The 16991-nt window shown below is 32.7% G+C and overlaps 1 protein-coding gene across 2 annotated transcripts in view; it reads right to left on the bottom strand.

The window, feature by feature from the left end:
• Window positions 1–193: 193 nt before the first annotated feature.
• NAA16 (N(alpha)-acetyltransferase 16, NatA auxiliary subunit) overlaps window positions 194–16991 on the bottom strand; it is a 65473-nt gene continuing 48675 nt past the window's right edge. Inside the window, exons 13-20 of one of the 2 annotated variants that reach the window (XM_004680124.2) lie at window positions 14995–15123; window positions 9506–9719; window positions 8485–8678; window positions 7207–7315; window positions 6720–6818; window positions 6266–6409; window positions 3888–3985; window positions 194–1480 (exon numbers count right to left, since the gene is read on the bottom strand). In XM_004680124.2, the coding sequence (XP_004680181.1) occupies window positions 1283–1480; window positions 3888–3985; window positions 6266–6409; window positions 6720–6818; window positions 7207–7315; window positions 8485–8678; window positions 9506–9719; window positions 14995–15123 (1185 nt within the window). In that variant the 3' untranslated portion in view covers window positions 194–1282. Of the gene's footprint in view, window positions 1481–3887; window positions 3986–6265; window positions 6410–6719; window positions 6819–7206; window positions 7316–8484; window positions 8679–9505; window positions 9720–14289; window positions 14432–14994; window positions 15124–16991 lie in introns of those variants that run through there. The other variant, XR_001145341.1, reaches the window with a different exon arrangement.

Below are 16991 nucleotides of genomic sequence, written 5' to 3'. Positions count from 1 at the left end.
CATGCGGAAGTGGCTTTAGCTTCTCAGTGCAGTGCTTTAACCTGCTGCGCCACCAGGGAGGGCCAAGAATTAAGTTTTTATAAAATTCAGAAAATTAAGAGTAAGCTTTTACTGCCTCAAGAAGAAAACATTTTTCGAAAATATTTTGATAGCAGGAAGCAAAAACAAAAAGCAAAATGCAATTTTGTACAAAATAATTTATTACTGCATTATTCAGGGTGGCATTATTTTACAGTTTTTCCCCCAAGTCTGAATCTAACAGCTTAGAGTGAACTCATTTTAATTAGAACTGTTTGTCTAAATAAAACCTCCCTTCTTACATTTGTTTGCTTTAAAGGGAAGTATTAATATTATAGATATTTACAGTTCTGGAACAAAATATTGAAATATTGCATTTATTACAGCCTTCTGTACATGAGACAAAAAGCTGTTCAAGAATGCTATGTATTAAACTAATGACAGTTTAAATTCTCATTTTACAGACATAAGAATGTATTTAGACAATGTATGGCTGTTAAGAGTAAGGATATTTCATTATAATTTATAATACTCTCTATCATCCGCCCTTGAAGCACACCACTTAGATATAAATGTTTATTAACACATAAAACAACTTAGTCAGGAAAGCATAATTCTTGTCTGTGGGTCTTTAAAATTGGCCTATCACATGCAACAAATTACTAGTGGATTTCCATTACCAAGGCAAACCAATCTCCACATCTCAATCACCTACATAAACCTGGAGTATCCTCATTCAACTAAAAAGTATCATTTTCATGAATATTGAAATGGTAATCATGAAAAGAATGAGGAAAAAGGGCAAGTTAAATTTTTAACTGTATCTAATGTCTGTCAAGAAGAGTTCCATATTGTTAATACACAATTAACACTTTAAGACTGAGGTGCTTTAGTTAAAAAATAAGCAAATAAACAATTAAGACAAACCAGAAGAGATCAAAACTTAGGTTTTGAAACCAGGATCTAAAGAATACAGTGGGGCTATACACAACTTAGGTTAATAAGAAATTATCTTATGAGTGATATAGAAATGACAGCACCTATCACAATGACAATGATTTGAGAATTTAAGAAACTGTACAAGTATAAACAGGTAATTTTAACAAATATTTATGCAAATTGGCAGTCGATAAATAAAATAAGCTCGTAGAATACTCCATTTAGAAATTCCAATTCTCTCATTTCATGTCTATATTAAGACCCTGGAAAAGAAACTCTCATCTGAATTTATTTGGGTGTGTAGGAGTCAATTTTTAATGAGATTTCAAATTTCATTTGCCAAGACATCATAGTTAGCTGTATGGTTTAGTGCAGCACTATGGCCATCAATTTCATTCACAGCAGGCAGGAAAGCTGACGTAAAAGGAAGCAAGTTATGACAGGCCGTTCTGTAGTCTTCATATTGGGAATTACAATTCCCAAAGCTGCCATCAAGCAGTGCCTCAGAAACCTTTATTAAAGTCTATTGAAGCAAAGAGAATAAAAATTATTTTTTAAACTTTCATTAATTTAATTACAAGAGGTAATATGTTTATTAACCAACAGGAAGCTGATTAGGCCTCAATTTAAAATTTTTACTTAAAAATCTAGTAAGGAATCACCTCAGAAAAGGAAGATTTTAATTATAAAAATCAACTGCAAACTCTTTAATAAAGCAGTAAATTTCTGTTTATTTAAAAAGGAGATCACTCCTTTTTTCTTTTTGGACAAATTTTTATTGTAAAACCACTGGTTTATATAACATTTTGTAGATTTCACGTATCCAGCATAATAATTTAACATCTGTATATTCTACAGCATGAGTTACTACCAAAAGTTTAGTTTTCATTTGTCACCATACAGTTGAGCCCCTTCATTCATTACCCCCAAACACCCCTAATATCCTTTTTCTCCACTGGTAACCTCCAACCTGTTCTATTTATCTTAAGAGTTTGTGTTTGTTTTGTTTATTTGCTTTGTTACTTATCTTCCATATGAGTTCAATGTTATGTGTGTCTCTCTAATTCTCTCAAGGTACAATGTTGTTGCTAATAATGAGATGTCACCTATTATATTTTAAAGCTTGGTATTTTCCATTATGTATTTATATATTTTCTTTATCCATGATGTACACTTAGGTTGCTTCCATATCTCGGGTAGTATAAACAATGCTGCAATAACCATCAGGTACATGTATCTCTTAATATACTTCAGATACAATGAGTGGAATATTTGGATCATAAGAAGTAAAATTCTAATATAGTAGACCCCAATATTGTAAGACTAATCCGTTATGCAGATGTGACCCTATGGTGAAAATATAATATGAACCCAGTAACACACTGATAGTGTAATTAATTTTTAATTTGAAAATTCTAATACATTACTAAGTTTATGTAAGGCTGATTTACATAAAAAACAAAAACACTAAATTTCATTTTTATTGACATTAAAAAGATGAAATTAAAAGTAAGTGAAGAAACAAAATGGAAAAGGTTTTTCACATTTATTTAGAGTTGGCTAATGGAGTGTGAAAAACCAAATTCTCACACCAATTCAGTAACTTTGAAAACATTGACAGTTTTTATTTAATTAATTTATTTATTTTAATAATTTAAATAATTTAAATTTAATTGTAAGTTTCCTTGCAACAAGCTACTTAGGAACCGTGGTTACAGTTCAATATTTTTATGCAGTTCAACAACCACTTGTATGAAATATACAGACTAAAAAAATAAGACATTTCCATTCTTTACTAAAAAAACAAAAAACAAAAACCACAGATCCATGTGACAAAAGGTAATTACACCAATTAATGTGCCATGATTCATCACAAACTCAATTATTCAAATGCCTCCACTCAGAAGATCTAATTGGTGACAATCTTTATGTGACTATTAAATTGTAATAAGGAAGAACTCATCATAAAGTGACTGTATAATGGACAGGTCCTATAAAGGAGGGGGCTACTCTACTTAAAAAAGTGAACCTCTAGTTGCTCAAAATGTAACATTAAACCTACCATATGATCTATCCACTAAATTTGTAGGTTTCTATCTGAAGAATAAATAAATACTAATTCAGAAAGATATATGCACCTCTATGTTCACTGAGGCATTATTTACAACAGTCACATTAAGGAAACAACAGAAGTGGTATGAATACACACATAAAGGATACTAAAAAAGATCAAATCAGTTACTAAAAAAGATCAAATCTTGCCATTAGCGACATGGATGGAACTGAAAGGGTTTATGCTGAGCAAAGTAAGTCAAAAGGAGAAAGACAAAATACCAGAATACTTCAATCTTATATGGAATATTAAGAGCAAAGAACAGACAAAACTAATACAAAGCAAACCTTGGATTCTGATTTCAAAAATAGTTTTAACAGAGGGAAGGATTGTGTGGAAGCAGATGGGAGACCAGGGAACTGTTGTGGAAGATTACTGGTACTTTGGTAATAGGTATGGTATAACATGTATTTGAAGATCTTATATTCCTAAAACATTGTGTTGTGAACCAATGTTATCTCAATTACCTTAATTAAAAGAAAAGTGAAACTCTTAAAACTGTGATCACTGATACAAATGTGTTTTATTACTAACAGCTTCTATTTACTGAGTGCTTAATCTGTGCCAAGCAGTTACTAAATACTTAAGTATATTTTAGTCAACCTTACATCAACTCTTGTGAGATACAGTATTTCTATCCTCCTCATATACAGAAAGAAAAAGAAGCCAAGAAGTCACATTTGTAACACAAATCAAGACTGGCTGAACTTAAGATTCTTAACTTGAAGGTCACTCAATAATTATAGTGTAAAGATATCTATTTTGCTAGATTACTCATATCTATAAATTTGAATAAATCAGATGTGAAAAATCTTACCTTTACATTTTTATCTTTAATAGTTTCATCTAATCTAGTAGCAATAGCAATTGCTTTCTCCTGTCTTGACTTATCCAGAAAATACATCATCTTAGCACCTGAAATAACCAAGACATTTCAAAGTGAATATTCTTATGTTACATCTGATCTGACTTATATGTACTACTCTGACCACTGACTTAATATATTGTCCCAGTGTTTAGTCAGCATTGAGCTATCAGTGACTCCTACCAGCAACCAGGTTTCAATCTTGATGAAGTCTTCCCAATTCCCATTAGTACCATCCCCGCTGATAGCCTGTGACCACAAGGCAGGTACTTAAAGTATTGCAAAGTGTTACAAATCAAGGTTTTTCTGTCACAGAGATGGTTAGTCGGTAAATATTTATACAAGATTACTGATTCAACAACTCCCCCCACCTCAGAAATCATGTGACTCAATATATAAATATGAGCTACCCTGTAGTATTCATCAGTATGTCATATTTGAAAGAGGAAAAAAAAGATATCATAAAAGAAAACACCAGCCCTCCCTGGTTGCCCAACGGGTTAAAGCACAGCACTGCAAGCTAGCTGCAGCTGCTTCAGCGCAAGTTCAATCCCCAGCCCCGGAAGTGATCCACACGATCCCTGACCCGCCCACTGATCCCCTTAGCAGTATATTTCATCAATCTGCCTATTCTGCTCCCCACTCTGTCCAGGTACAGCCCCTAGACCTCTGGCCTGTATCCCAATTCTGTATGCATAAATAAATCAATCTTAAAAAATAAAAAGAAAACACCTAAGGAAGAAAATTGTCAGGTGGAGGGGGGCGGGGGAAGAGTTGGGAAGACAGAAAAATATTTGTAAATTCACAATAGTTTTTAAAACTATTTCCTAATAAAACCAATTTATATTTCTCCTGTAAACTACATGGCTCATATTCTAAGCTCACTTTACTATGGGCTTTTTACTAATTTATAAGAGTTCTATGTGTAATAGTTTTTGTTATATATCCATGTATACTTCCCCCAATTGGCCTTTTGATTTTCTTTTTGGTGTTTTTATGTCATGAAAAATATCTTCCTTAGAATTTCATACAATATTTGGAAAGGCATTTCCCATAACTAATAATGTTTCCTTCCATTATCCTGTGTTCATGAAGAGAAATATCTACAGTTATTGTCAAGTTTTGTAATTTTTTTTCTAGTTTTCTTCCACAGATATTAGAACTGGAAATATTCCCTTTAAACAAGGTAGCTTAGTTTAAAAGATTTAATTAAATACATGTCTAAAGAGGACAATTATAGTACGTGCTGCATTTTTCCCCAATTCATTCTTTTGTCTAGTGCTGCAATGTATGCGATTATTTTATGAACTTGTATAAACTACCCAAAATCCTTCATGTAATATTACATGATTATAAATAAACCCTAAAGATACAACATATATAAAGCAATAAAAACACAGAAAATGTAAAGCACTCACAAACACAGAATCACCAATGCTTTGCTGTATACTTTAAGTCATTATTTCGTATTTTATGTAATTAGAGGACAGTCAAATTCTGTTTACTCATTAATTAATATTAATTCTATTACCCATTATCACAATCTTTTTTTAAAATACCACCTTCTATGACTTATTGGTATTCCATCCTAAAGCTCACTGATGTTTCCACCAGTCTTGAACATGAATGTATTATTTTTCATGATTTTCCCCATATTCAAACACAGAATTTCTTTTATTTAACCTTTGCATTCAAAGTTCTTTCTGTGCTTTGGATTATTTCTTTAAAATTACAGGGCCTCCCTTGCGGTGAGGGGGTTAAAGTCTATCAAGTTATGCCATCAAGTTATTGCTGTGAATGAGTTCAATCCCCAGCCAGAGAGCTGATCCACATGGTGCAGCAGACCTCTCCTGTCTTGCCTTCAGCAGTATACTTCAGAAAATCCACAATTCTACTCTCCATTCTGTCTCTGATGAATCCTTTCATCCCCCATTCCTCTGGCCTACAGTAGCCCATTTCTTGATGTATAAATAAAAACAAATCTTCAAAAAAAAATTTTACAGAAGTTACAATTAAATTTAAAGATACAAGAGGTAAAGCTCTCAATAAGAATGACTGCTTTCCTAAATGACAGAAACAACTTATACTTTTAAGTATCAAAATACAAGTATGTCTGTTTGGCTTATCTCACCATACTTTATTTCTTCTCCTTTTACCAAACAAAAAATACATTTGCTATTTCAAATATTAAAAATTTCAAAGATACCAATAAATGGTACTGTCATTTTTTTCTATGATAAAGAGGGTGACTATCTTCCAAAATGGTTTCCATCTTTTTTAGCATATTGTTTTTTCCATAAGCAGTTTAATCCTGGGTGCTAAATACCAACCTGAAAGTAAATGCTGAAGAGAGGTAGCATTATGTTTCAGAAAATCCTCATTAAAACTTTCCAAATCCTTGTTGACAAATATTTTTTGCATTTCTTGAAAAAGAACTTTGCTCACAATGTCTGGAAGATTACTATGATTAGACACTACAAAAGACAAAACATCAGGGCTTAGTTTTTGTCCTTTAAAACAACATCATTTAGAATAGATTGAAATTTATTATTAAGCTTGATATATTTCAGAGTAAAAATATTGCTGATAATTTGGAATACAAATATAATTCTAACCTAAAAATGCACAACTTTCTAGCATCTGTAGTATATTTCATTTATAGAAATAAATTTGTCAATTAAATATTTCACAATTTTGTATTTTTGTGCAAATTAATTTTTCAATTTAATGGAAGGCAGCTCAATTTTCATATTTTCTTCTACACATTACCTTTTTTCTACTTACCAGATTTAGAAAACCTAATTAAACATTCATGTAACCATGGATTATTACTATTGATGGCAAAAGCTCGTTTGACAGACTGCAGCATTAACAGAAACTTGCCTATGTCAGAAAGAAATATAAAAGCAACACCATCAGTATTTATGTATGTTATTTTCTCCCCTTTATTTTAGCCTCACCTAAAATTCATTAATAAAATGTTGTATTTCTGTAATATTCATAAGCAAAATTCAAAACTAGCTGGTTATCAATGACAATTAAGCTTGAGAAATCATGACATTACTTCATGCAAACAATTTGTTTAACTGTTCCAACTATTTTTAAAATGAGTTTGACTCAGTAAAGTTTTGAATAACGGGAAAAATTATCAAATTTTGTGGAAGGTTAAAAGGAATTCTAGCAACAAAAATATATCTAAACAAAGATAACATGTAAGACAATCAAATACACTAATATATCAAAGGACTAAAAACTAAACTCAAACTATTACCTTTTCTAAAATATATTTCAAATGCTAATAGATGAGTGTCAATGTTATCAGCAACAAGGTTCTTAAGAGGAATAAGGAACTTGATAGCTTCTTCTAGTGGATTTTCTATCTATTTTAAAACAAAAAGCAAAATTATTATATTAAAAAAAACACAAGTCAAATTCCCCTAAAATTTTATAGTAAAATACCTTTAGTAATTTAGACAGTTCTCTTTTATACAGCCAAATATATATAAGAAACTATTCTACAACTATCATCTGCAAACAAATTTAAAGGAAATAATAATTTCCAAAATGGAAATAACTCCATTGTTTTCCTGATTACAAAATCAACAATATTATTTTAAAAATACAGTCAACTGTTCTAGAAATTTCAGGATATGGTACATCAAGTATTGATAGCCTTTATACCACAAACATCTAAAGTAAGGAAACAAGTATAAATGTACCACAAAACTGAAAAACACAAATGACAAATTTAAAATAACTATACTACATTTAGTGAATTAACCAAAAATAGTTCCCTAATTCTGGTTCCCAAATAATGATAGACACTTTTAAAAAATACTGGAGAGGAGGGGCTCTTCTCTCTTTATAGCTAAAAACACATCTAGCTAGATATATAAAATGCTTTAATTAAAAACTGCACTGCTGTTGTAACAAATTACCAGAAATTTAGTGTCCAAATAAGGCAAAATTTTCCCTAGGTTGACAATATAAGTGTCTCACTGGGCTTAAATTGAAGGTGTCAGAGGTCTGTATTCTCTATGGGAGCATGTTTCATGCCTTTTTCAGCTTCTCAAGGATGCCTACAAAATTTTTACCTCTTGTTTTTCTCCCTATTCAAGACAAGAATCAGAGGGTTGAGTCCTTGTTATACCACTCTTATTTCCTCTCCTACGTCACTCCTCCACTATAGTAAGCCTGTGATTATATAAGTGCACCTAAATAATTCAGATTAACCTACCCTACTTTAAAAGTCAGTTAATCATCTACCTAAATTCCATCTGCTATCTTAACTCCCCTTTGCAATGCAACATAATTACAGGCTCCAGAATTAACCTGTGGACATCCTTGGCGGGCAATTATTCTGCCTATTACAACTACAAATTCCATCTATCATTCAAATTAGCCAAAATGTACATATTATCACTCAAAAGTAACTGACTTACAATGACCTTGAAATGACAAAAGTCCAATTTACAAAGTTGAACAAATCACATTTATGTTTAGAAGGACAAAAATATAAATTTTATCAAATAAAATAAATTTCTCTCACCCTTTCCAATTTTTCAGGGATAAGTTCTTCCTTAAGACTATTGGCTTCTTCTTCTTCATCATCTCTTTTTTTCTTTTGATTTTTTTGTTGACGCTCCCTTTCTGCATGCTTTCTCTCTTCTTCTAATTTAGCTTTTTTCTGAGCTCTTCTCTGCTTGCTGAGCATTTTCTTCAATTCTTTAGCTGACAAGTTTTCTATTATGAATGAAGTAATGAGTCAGTTTCCATTTTGTTACATTCTTCTGTATCCATAATATTAAAATAGCTTCTTGTGGAGAAAGAGGAAGAGGAAACTATGCAAAAACTTTAAAAAGTGTATTTCTAATGGAATCTCTCAATATCTGGAACACAAAAGTTCTGATTCCTAGACACATAAACCACTTTATCTCTCAGTCTCAAGTCCCAAACTATATAAAATGGGGTTAATACAAACTGTTTTCTTAGTCTATTATAATGCATATGAACACATTATGTGATCTCTAAAACTATATAAATATTAAGAATGAAAGATCAGAAATATGCTAATTCTCAAATATTCCCAGAAATTAACATTTTTGTGAACAAAAAGCTGTATAGATTCTCACTGGCATTATTATTTTCAATAAAGTAGGTATTTGAAATGGTAAAAGTATATATTTTCCCTAAGGGGTTCAAAACTATTTGTAGTTACTATTTTAAATAAAAAAGAAACTAGCCTACACACATTCCTATTGTTCCTGAATATAACTTACTAAGGGAAAAAATGCAAATCATCCTATGCATTTTAAAACATCAGCTACAAAAAAAAGTCCTAAATTTTTTCAAAATTTTCCTTTTTTGGCATATGTAATTTAATGTTCTCACCACATCCATTCAACAATATACTTTTCTTTGTACTGTTTATTAATGGCATCCTGAAATTTAGTGGTCTCTTCAAATCTTTTTTTTATGTTTATTTTTACATCATTTTGTACATTTTCCCCCCCATCTCAATTGTAATCCCCGCGAGTTTTCAAATCTTTTAATGAGTTCTTTTCAGTTACCTGAATTTATTTCTTGTTGTTTGCTTTCATTGGCTAAGGGACTGTCATACAATTTCAAGTATATTTCAATTGCTGATCTAGCAGCCTTGAAATAGAAGGTATGTCTTCTGAGTACATCTTCTAATCTCAAAAGATCAACATAGGCACGAAGGGTCATCTTTCTCATGCAGTATGTATGGAAGTCAAATTGATCATCGGTTATCTCAAAAAAATGCTTAAAAACAAAACCACAAGGCATCTCTTACATTTATGTCAACAGTGTCTACTTTTGAAAAAAAAAAATTATAAAAAGCCCAAAAAAGATTTTAAACAACCACAATTTCACTTAGTTGCCCTGTCCAGTATTCAACACTACACAAGATACCAAGTTCTTCTTTACATTCATCTTAAATATCTTTATACAATTCATGACCATTCCCTATAAGTGTTTTGTAATGATCCTCAAACTTTATGTAATATGTCAGATAATCAGGTTATTCTTTAAACCTAGAAATTAGTTGGTTTTAATGGAAAATTTCTTAGTAGTTCTACCCAAATCAGCATGAATGGGTTTAGATTCCCCTCAAATTAGCCAAAGCTATGAATGAAGTTTTGTATAAAATGTTCAAAAATTAGATTGCTATATTCAACAAGTTATTAGTAAGTTCTCAAGGCCAAATCCTGTCAACCCCATTCCCACTGCCTGGCACAGGGCCTACCAGAACAGATGTGCAATAAGCACACATTTGTCAGTTCAGCAGATAAAAGCACTTATTAGGTGTGTTGACTTCCTCATTTCAAGTCTCAATTACTTAATCTAAATTAAGTAATAAAGAAAACTACCGCCAATTTCTTAAGGTTATTAAAGAGGTCAAATGGCTTAATGTTCACCTTAGTAGTAAAATGCTAATACAAATTTAGAACATTACGGCTTCCCACTACATTCCCATTAATCTACCTACATTCTATTTTAGCAGAGGTTCCTTATCAGGAATCTATGTATAAATAAATGTAACAGCATTTTCCTAAGGAGAAAAGCTCAAAGCTTTTATCCAATTCTAAAAGTTTACATCTACCTACCCCTCCTGTAAAAAGGCTAAGAACTAATAATCCCTTATGTGAAAACATTTACCCCCCCAGTTTGTATTTTTATTGTCTCCCCTATGTGCATTTCTGCCTCGTCTTTCTTTTCCCTGCCTCACTTTTTCTAAAAACATATAGAAAAATGAATGAATCAATGTATTAAACAAGTTCTTCTACTACTACATCCTCCTTGTAATGGGGTCTGGTACTATGCAGAAGACACATTAATAATTTTCTTTATTATCTAATAAATTAAATAGTCTTGTAATTAGAAACACTATACACAGAATTACATTAAGTACCTGTGACTTTAAGAGAGTTCTAATAGGACACAATGTAGAAATTAAACACACACACACACACACACAGAAAAAAAAAGAACATTTCACATTAGTTTGTATTTGTTAATTCAGCTGTTTCAGTGTTACGTTTGAAAATTCCCGTAATAAAACAAGTAAACTCAAAAATAACAACATGAACGTAGTTTTATTTAATCAGAGGATTACATATTTCATTAAATTGTGGTTTTCATTCATGTAAATCAAGTTACAACTAGCACTGTAAGAACATCCTAAAATCCAGTACGACTTAGCAGAAAGGGCAGTGCCAAAAATCATTAACATATAATGGGTTAAAGCATCTAGGAGGTTATAGGACTTTATTTAGGCTGAGAAATATTTATGTGAAAAGGCAGACAAACATTTCAAGAGATGCTCCTAGCATTATTAGTAGACAAAGATTTTAAGTCAAGAAAGTCATATGGAACCACAAACATTTAAGCCAGCCGCCTCTTTATCAGTAACAGCCTATAGGCTGCCTCTCTCCAGTTAACGTCTTCCATAAATAGGGTAACCAACTTATCCTACGTTGCTTGAGGCCTTCACAGTTTTTCCATCGACAGTCCAGTCAGCAAAGTCTCAAGAACCTATATGGCCTCAGGCAAACCTGGATGTTGATCACTCTATAATAAGCTAATTAATGTAATGTTGGTCATTCTATAATATGCTAATTAATCATGGTAGAGAATATGGCTAGATTAAATGGGGGAGGTTAAAATACTACAAAATATCTTCACTTTTGAAAGGAATGGTACACTGCAGTATCACATTTTTACACAATTAAATAAACTTAATTTTCTATTTTTTTAAAACTTTTTCAGAGTAATTATAGATATAGAGAAAGTTGTAAAGGTTGTACAGAGAGGGTCAACACTTCCCCTCAGTTTCCCCCAAAGGTTACATCTCACATAACTACAATACAATATCAAAACCAAAGAAAAAGATGTTACACAGTTCTATATTATTTTATTATATGTAGATTTGTGAAACCACAAATACTCAAGATACAGGATTATTCCATCATCACAAACATCTCCTCCATACTATCTTAGGGTGCTTCTGTAAGTCTCCAAATTCATAAACCATTACCCGCTGCCCCCCTCCCAAAAAGCTAAATAATACAACAGATAAAGTCAGCTTCCTGCATTTTAGCCAAATATTAACATGATAGGATCACATCACAAACCAAGTACCCAAATCTCAGCCTACAGCTCATATAGTCAATTCTATTCCCCTCACTGCAAACACTAATTCTCTCTTGGGGTAGAGGAATGGGGTAAGAGACAGCAGGGTTACAGGAGACAATGCTGGCAAGAATTTCTTAGGTTGTCAAAATTAGTCTTGATCAAAGTAGTAAGACAAATCAAATCAGCAAAGAGTCAATGCTATTCACAGTTAAGAGCGCAGTTTAATTTAGGAACTCCAGTAGGCATTCTCTTATAATCTAGATCCCCCACACATTACTTCTCAGAATTCCTCAAGATTTGTAAGAGCACAAGTTTAGAGGGGCAATAGAAATCTCTGTACTGAAAACAGTAACAAAACCAACTAGGGTAATAAGTAGCTTCCATTTCTATTATAGAGAATTCATCATCATTAAGGATGTGTCAATTTGATAATGACTAAGATGTACTAGAAGATAGTTATGAACTTCCTATAGTTGTTATCTCAGAAACACTACAGTCTTATCAAAAAAAGTTTGAGATATATATATATATATATGCTGTTTCCATATAAATAAGCACACTACAGACATGAAGAATAACTTCAAAAAAGAAAAAAGTCAGTTCTTAAGAGAAAATATTTTAAAGTATTATTTAGAACATAAGTTTATATTTAATATTTTGAAGACAGCCAATTTCTTTGACTATTAAAAAAACTCAAGCTCTAAACATCAGAGTAGGTTGGACTATACAATCTTTACATACAACCCTAAGGGGAGGACACAAAAGAAAACAAAAGTACTGCTTGAGCCATTCTAGAATTCCAACATTTCAAATTCAATTAAGAGCTCACGGTAATAGGTATCCTAGTTAAAAGTGCCTTTACTGAAATAAGTCAGACCTTATCTGAACTTATTAATTTCTACTCACTAATCTACTAGTTAGAAGGTAACTAGTTTTTGAAAGATGCTAGTATCCTTAAAAAATATTTAAAGCTAAAAATTAACTCATAAAGATAGCTTTATAATAAACCTTTGAATTTTTAATTATTCTGGAACTCTTTACAATTATATCACTAAGAATTTTCTTTTTGATGTTAATTTTATCAGTAAGTAATTTCAGAAGATTTAGTCAGTCAGCAAATAATTAACACCACCTTCTCTGACATTTATACATATGACTGGAAGAGTTAAGTCCCACTTATTTTTAGTATGAATTAACCTAACACTACAAGTAGCATGTGAGTGGGCTCCCTTATTCCTAGTTCCTATCCTCAAATGCCAACAGCAACTCTAAATACAGTTAAAACTTTTAGCAATTAACCAAATATATAATATAAGCAGATAGTGATTTCTACCGTGCTTTTTAATCTCTGGTAGTTAATACTTCCTGTAATTTTTCTTTAAAAACACCTTCTATTAGTCAAACCATCTCTCTTGAAATTTAAGATGACATCATAGACTTCTTTTTCCTATTAGCCAAAATTACTAAAAATTTAAGGGAAAGCACAATGTAACTGCAACTTAGTAGTAGAATACCTGCTAATCATATTCTAAAAATCATCCCAAAATATTAAAAATAAAGTAAGTTATTCAGGCTAGGAAGAATATAATTTAAGGTGGAAATTACAATTATAATGACCCTAAGAATGTTTGATTTTGTTCAATATTCAATTCTCAATTTTCCCCAAAAATCTGATAAATTTCTATAGACTTATTAAAATTACTGATCTGTGTTTATCTGCCTCTTCCTTCAGGAAACAATCTACTACCTCTTGAGAATGTCTTGGTTATAAAAATGTGTCTTTTCCTTAATAATAAGGGCGCTTTTAAAGTGATGGTCATCTTAATGGGAATGTCAAAGCAAGCTAGTCATCTATGGTTACTAGTCTGATTTAAATTATAATGCATGGATATTGCCTGAATGTTCACCTATTTTCAAGAGCTGTGTATTTTTCCAGATAAGAGAGATTTCCCCCCAGAGACATATATAGCTATGAAACCCAACAGGGGCCAGGAGGGAGCAGTCAGTAATACACATATACAATACACACAAACAGCAATAACTAGGTTATTTCTAAAAGGACTCAGGTAAATCCTAATAACAATTTGCATCAAATGCCACCCCCTAGAATGTAGGCTTTGGGGAAGTGATGTAACCTCAAAAACTTCACATGGGAAAAAGGCCAAAGTGACTGCCAGAGTGCAGACATCAGGCTCACCTGACTATGATGCCTGTGGTTTTATACTGCGTCAGATGGGAACAGTGGTGCCGACTGACCCCACAAATGAGGGCTGTTGAGTACTGCCTCAGGGGTGCATTTGTGGCTCTTTTCCTCCTGTTGTCCATTTGGAAGGAGAGTGCTTCAGAGATGACAAAGAACAGGAAAACAAAAATTCACACAAAGGAAAAGAAAAGTTCCCTCACTAAGGCATCACACACACAATCCTAAAAGCAAGTAATAAAATAAGCCTGCAAACCAGCCATTGATTGCTGTATCAAGTAGTGAATGTGAGAACAAATATCCTGGGAAGACAACTGGAGAGAGGCTGACTACAGAGCAGACCCTGATGTAAAGGGGAAAGAGATGGCCACCAGCTTGTGTATCCTTCTAGGCTAATGCTGAAAATCAAGTAAAGGCTCAATTAGGGAACAGAATTTTTGAATATATGTTAACAATGGCTTACTAATCTCTTCTTCCTTCAGAAAATATGTAGCACGCTGAAATCACAGCCACTAAAGAATCAAAACAATTTATTCACAACCTCTGATTATTTGAAAGGAAAAGGATAAAGAATTATTTTTTTAAAAACAAGATTTCCAAAGTAATTAGAAGAGGTGATTATCTGATGTAGACATCTACGTGCCTTTCATTCTGGTCTGGTCACCTTATAGGAGAAAAATGAAGTCAAGTCTATCAACTTACCCTTTCCACTTCATGGCATTTTTTCAAAGCATCCCCGTATCTCCCCAAACGCTGATAAGCTGAAATGCATTCTGTCTGAAACCACATACACTGCATTTCATTTAGATTTTCCATAGCAGATGTTCCTTCCTGAAATGGAAGCATTTATAACTATAGGAAGCAAACAAAAGATCCCATAACTACAAGTATTAGTATGACAATAAATAGCAATTAATAACTTATCAACATGCTTCCAAAAAGCTCCTGTGTTTTAATAGAGAAGGAACGGATTGTGAAGTAAGTCTGAAGGGAAAAGAAAAATATTTGATGGTTTCACTTACGGGAGGAGTTATAGGGAAAGCAAACAAAGTATGGGGGGGGGGGAAGACAAAACTTTCAGGCAAACTATACATCTGAGGCACAATATAAGGGAGAGGGAGGAAGAAGGCTCAACATGGGAGGGAAGAGCACAAGGGACTTTGGTGATGGTGCACAGGTGATGTGGTGGTGGAAGATTTACAGGGACTACACCTGAGGGGAGCAATCAAATACTGCAGAAAAGTGCACAGTGCAAGAGAGTTAAATAATAAAAAAAATAAAAAAGCTCTTAGTGTCTTAGAACTGTATAGTCCTATCCAATTCTGTGGGTATATTCAACATTACAAAGAACTCCAAAGTTTTCAATAGTAAAGGTTTTATTTAACTTATTTAAGACAGTAAGTTAGAAGGTTCACCTTCTGCTTTTTTTTTTTTTTTTTGGCTGGGCTTCAGTGACTTTTACTGTTTTCTGTATTACTTTTGATGGTTTTGTTGTAGCTGTCTTTAATTATTTTTCATTGAATGACATATAGCAGCAGACATGATTCAGAGGTATAGGCTGACATTTCTTCACACTATACTTACCAAGGTACTCATAATCCATTGGGGCCCCACCACATTCTGTTCCCTAGACATCCATCCTCACCCCTCCCCCAAGTTGACACCTCAATTCTACAGTGGATCTCTAAGGACTTGTTATGGTTTGTTTAGTTTCCTCTGTCCCTTTATTTCATTTCTCTACAGTCCACTAGTGTATTCATCCAGCCTTTCCTTCTGACTCACTTTCCTTCCTAATTTACTTTATTTATAGCATAATACCCTCTAGTTCCATCCATGTTGTCTCAAAAAACAAAGAGGTCATTTTTTTTTTTTCAAAATGACTTACATGAAATATTTAGCACAGATCTCATTTTTGGTCCTTCATTATTTTCCTAGATTTACTTTTATCTTTTTTTAATTTTTGACATATTTTGATATTGTCATATTTTAATGTACTTCTTTTCTCAAAATATCCAAAGCTAAATTATCAATTTTGCTGGTCAGTCAGTCAAAGAAAGAGTTACAAGAAAAAGAGTTCTGGGCCAACGTGCGGTCTGATCCTTTTTTGGGGAGGTGACCCACATGGTGCAGCACACCTCTCCTGTCTCAACCACTGTACCCCTCAGCAATCTATTTCTGTCTGCTCCTCTCCCCACTCTGTCTCTGGTGAACCCTCTCACCGCCCCTGCACCTCAGGCCTGTACCCCAGTTCTGTATGGATAAATAAATTAAAAAAAAAAAAGGTCACATATTTTTATGTGTTCTTCCCATTTCAATACATAGAACTTTTAAAAATATATTAAAAATATATACTTAAGTGCCTAGACTTGATAAAATTAATCATATTATTTCAGGAAGAGCATAAGAGTTCACCCTTGTTTTAACAACTAAGTATCCCCTTGAGCATATTCCACATCATCTTCTAACCCACTGACTGTTTCTGGAACTTGGTTACTGTAAACAGTGCCTCAATGAACATATACATATCCCTTTGAATTGATGTTTTTGCATTATTCTGGTAGATGCCTTAGAAGTGGAACTGTTTTGCAATTCTGAGAAACTTCCATGTTGTTTTCCATTCCTATGGAAAATTACTCTACATTCCCAAAACAGTGTCCAAGCATTCCTTTTGCTCCACACCCTCACCAACACTTGTTGCT

This window comes from Condylura cristata, unplaced genomic scaffold, assembly GCF_000260355.1.
Source record: "Condylura cristata isolate star-nosed mole 26May11 unplaced genomic scaffold, ConCri1.0 scaffold00010, whole genome shotgun sequence".
NCBI lineage: Eukaryota > Metazoa > Chordata > Mammalia > Eulipotyphla > Talpidae > Condylura > Condylura cristata.
This window is presented reverse-complemented; position numbering and strand designations above follow the sequence as displayed.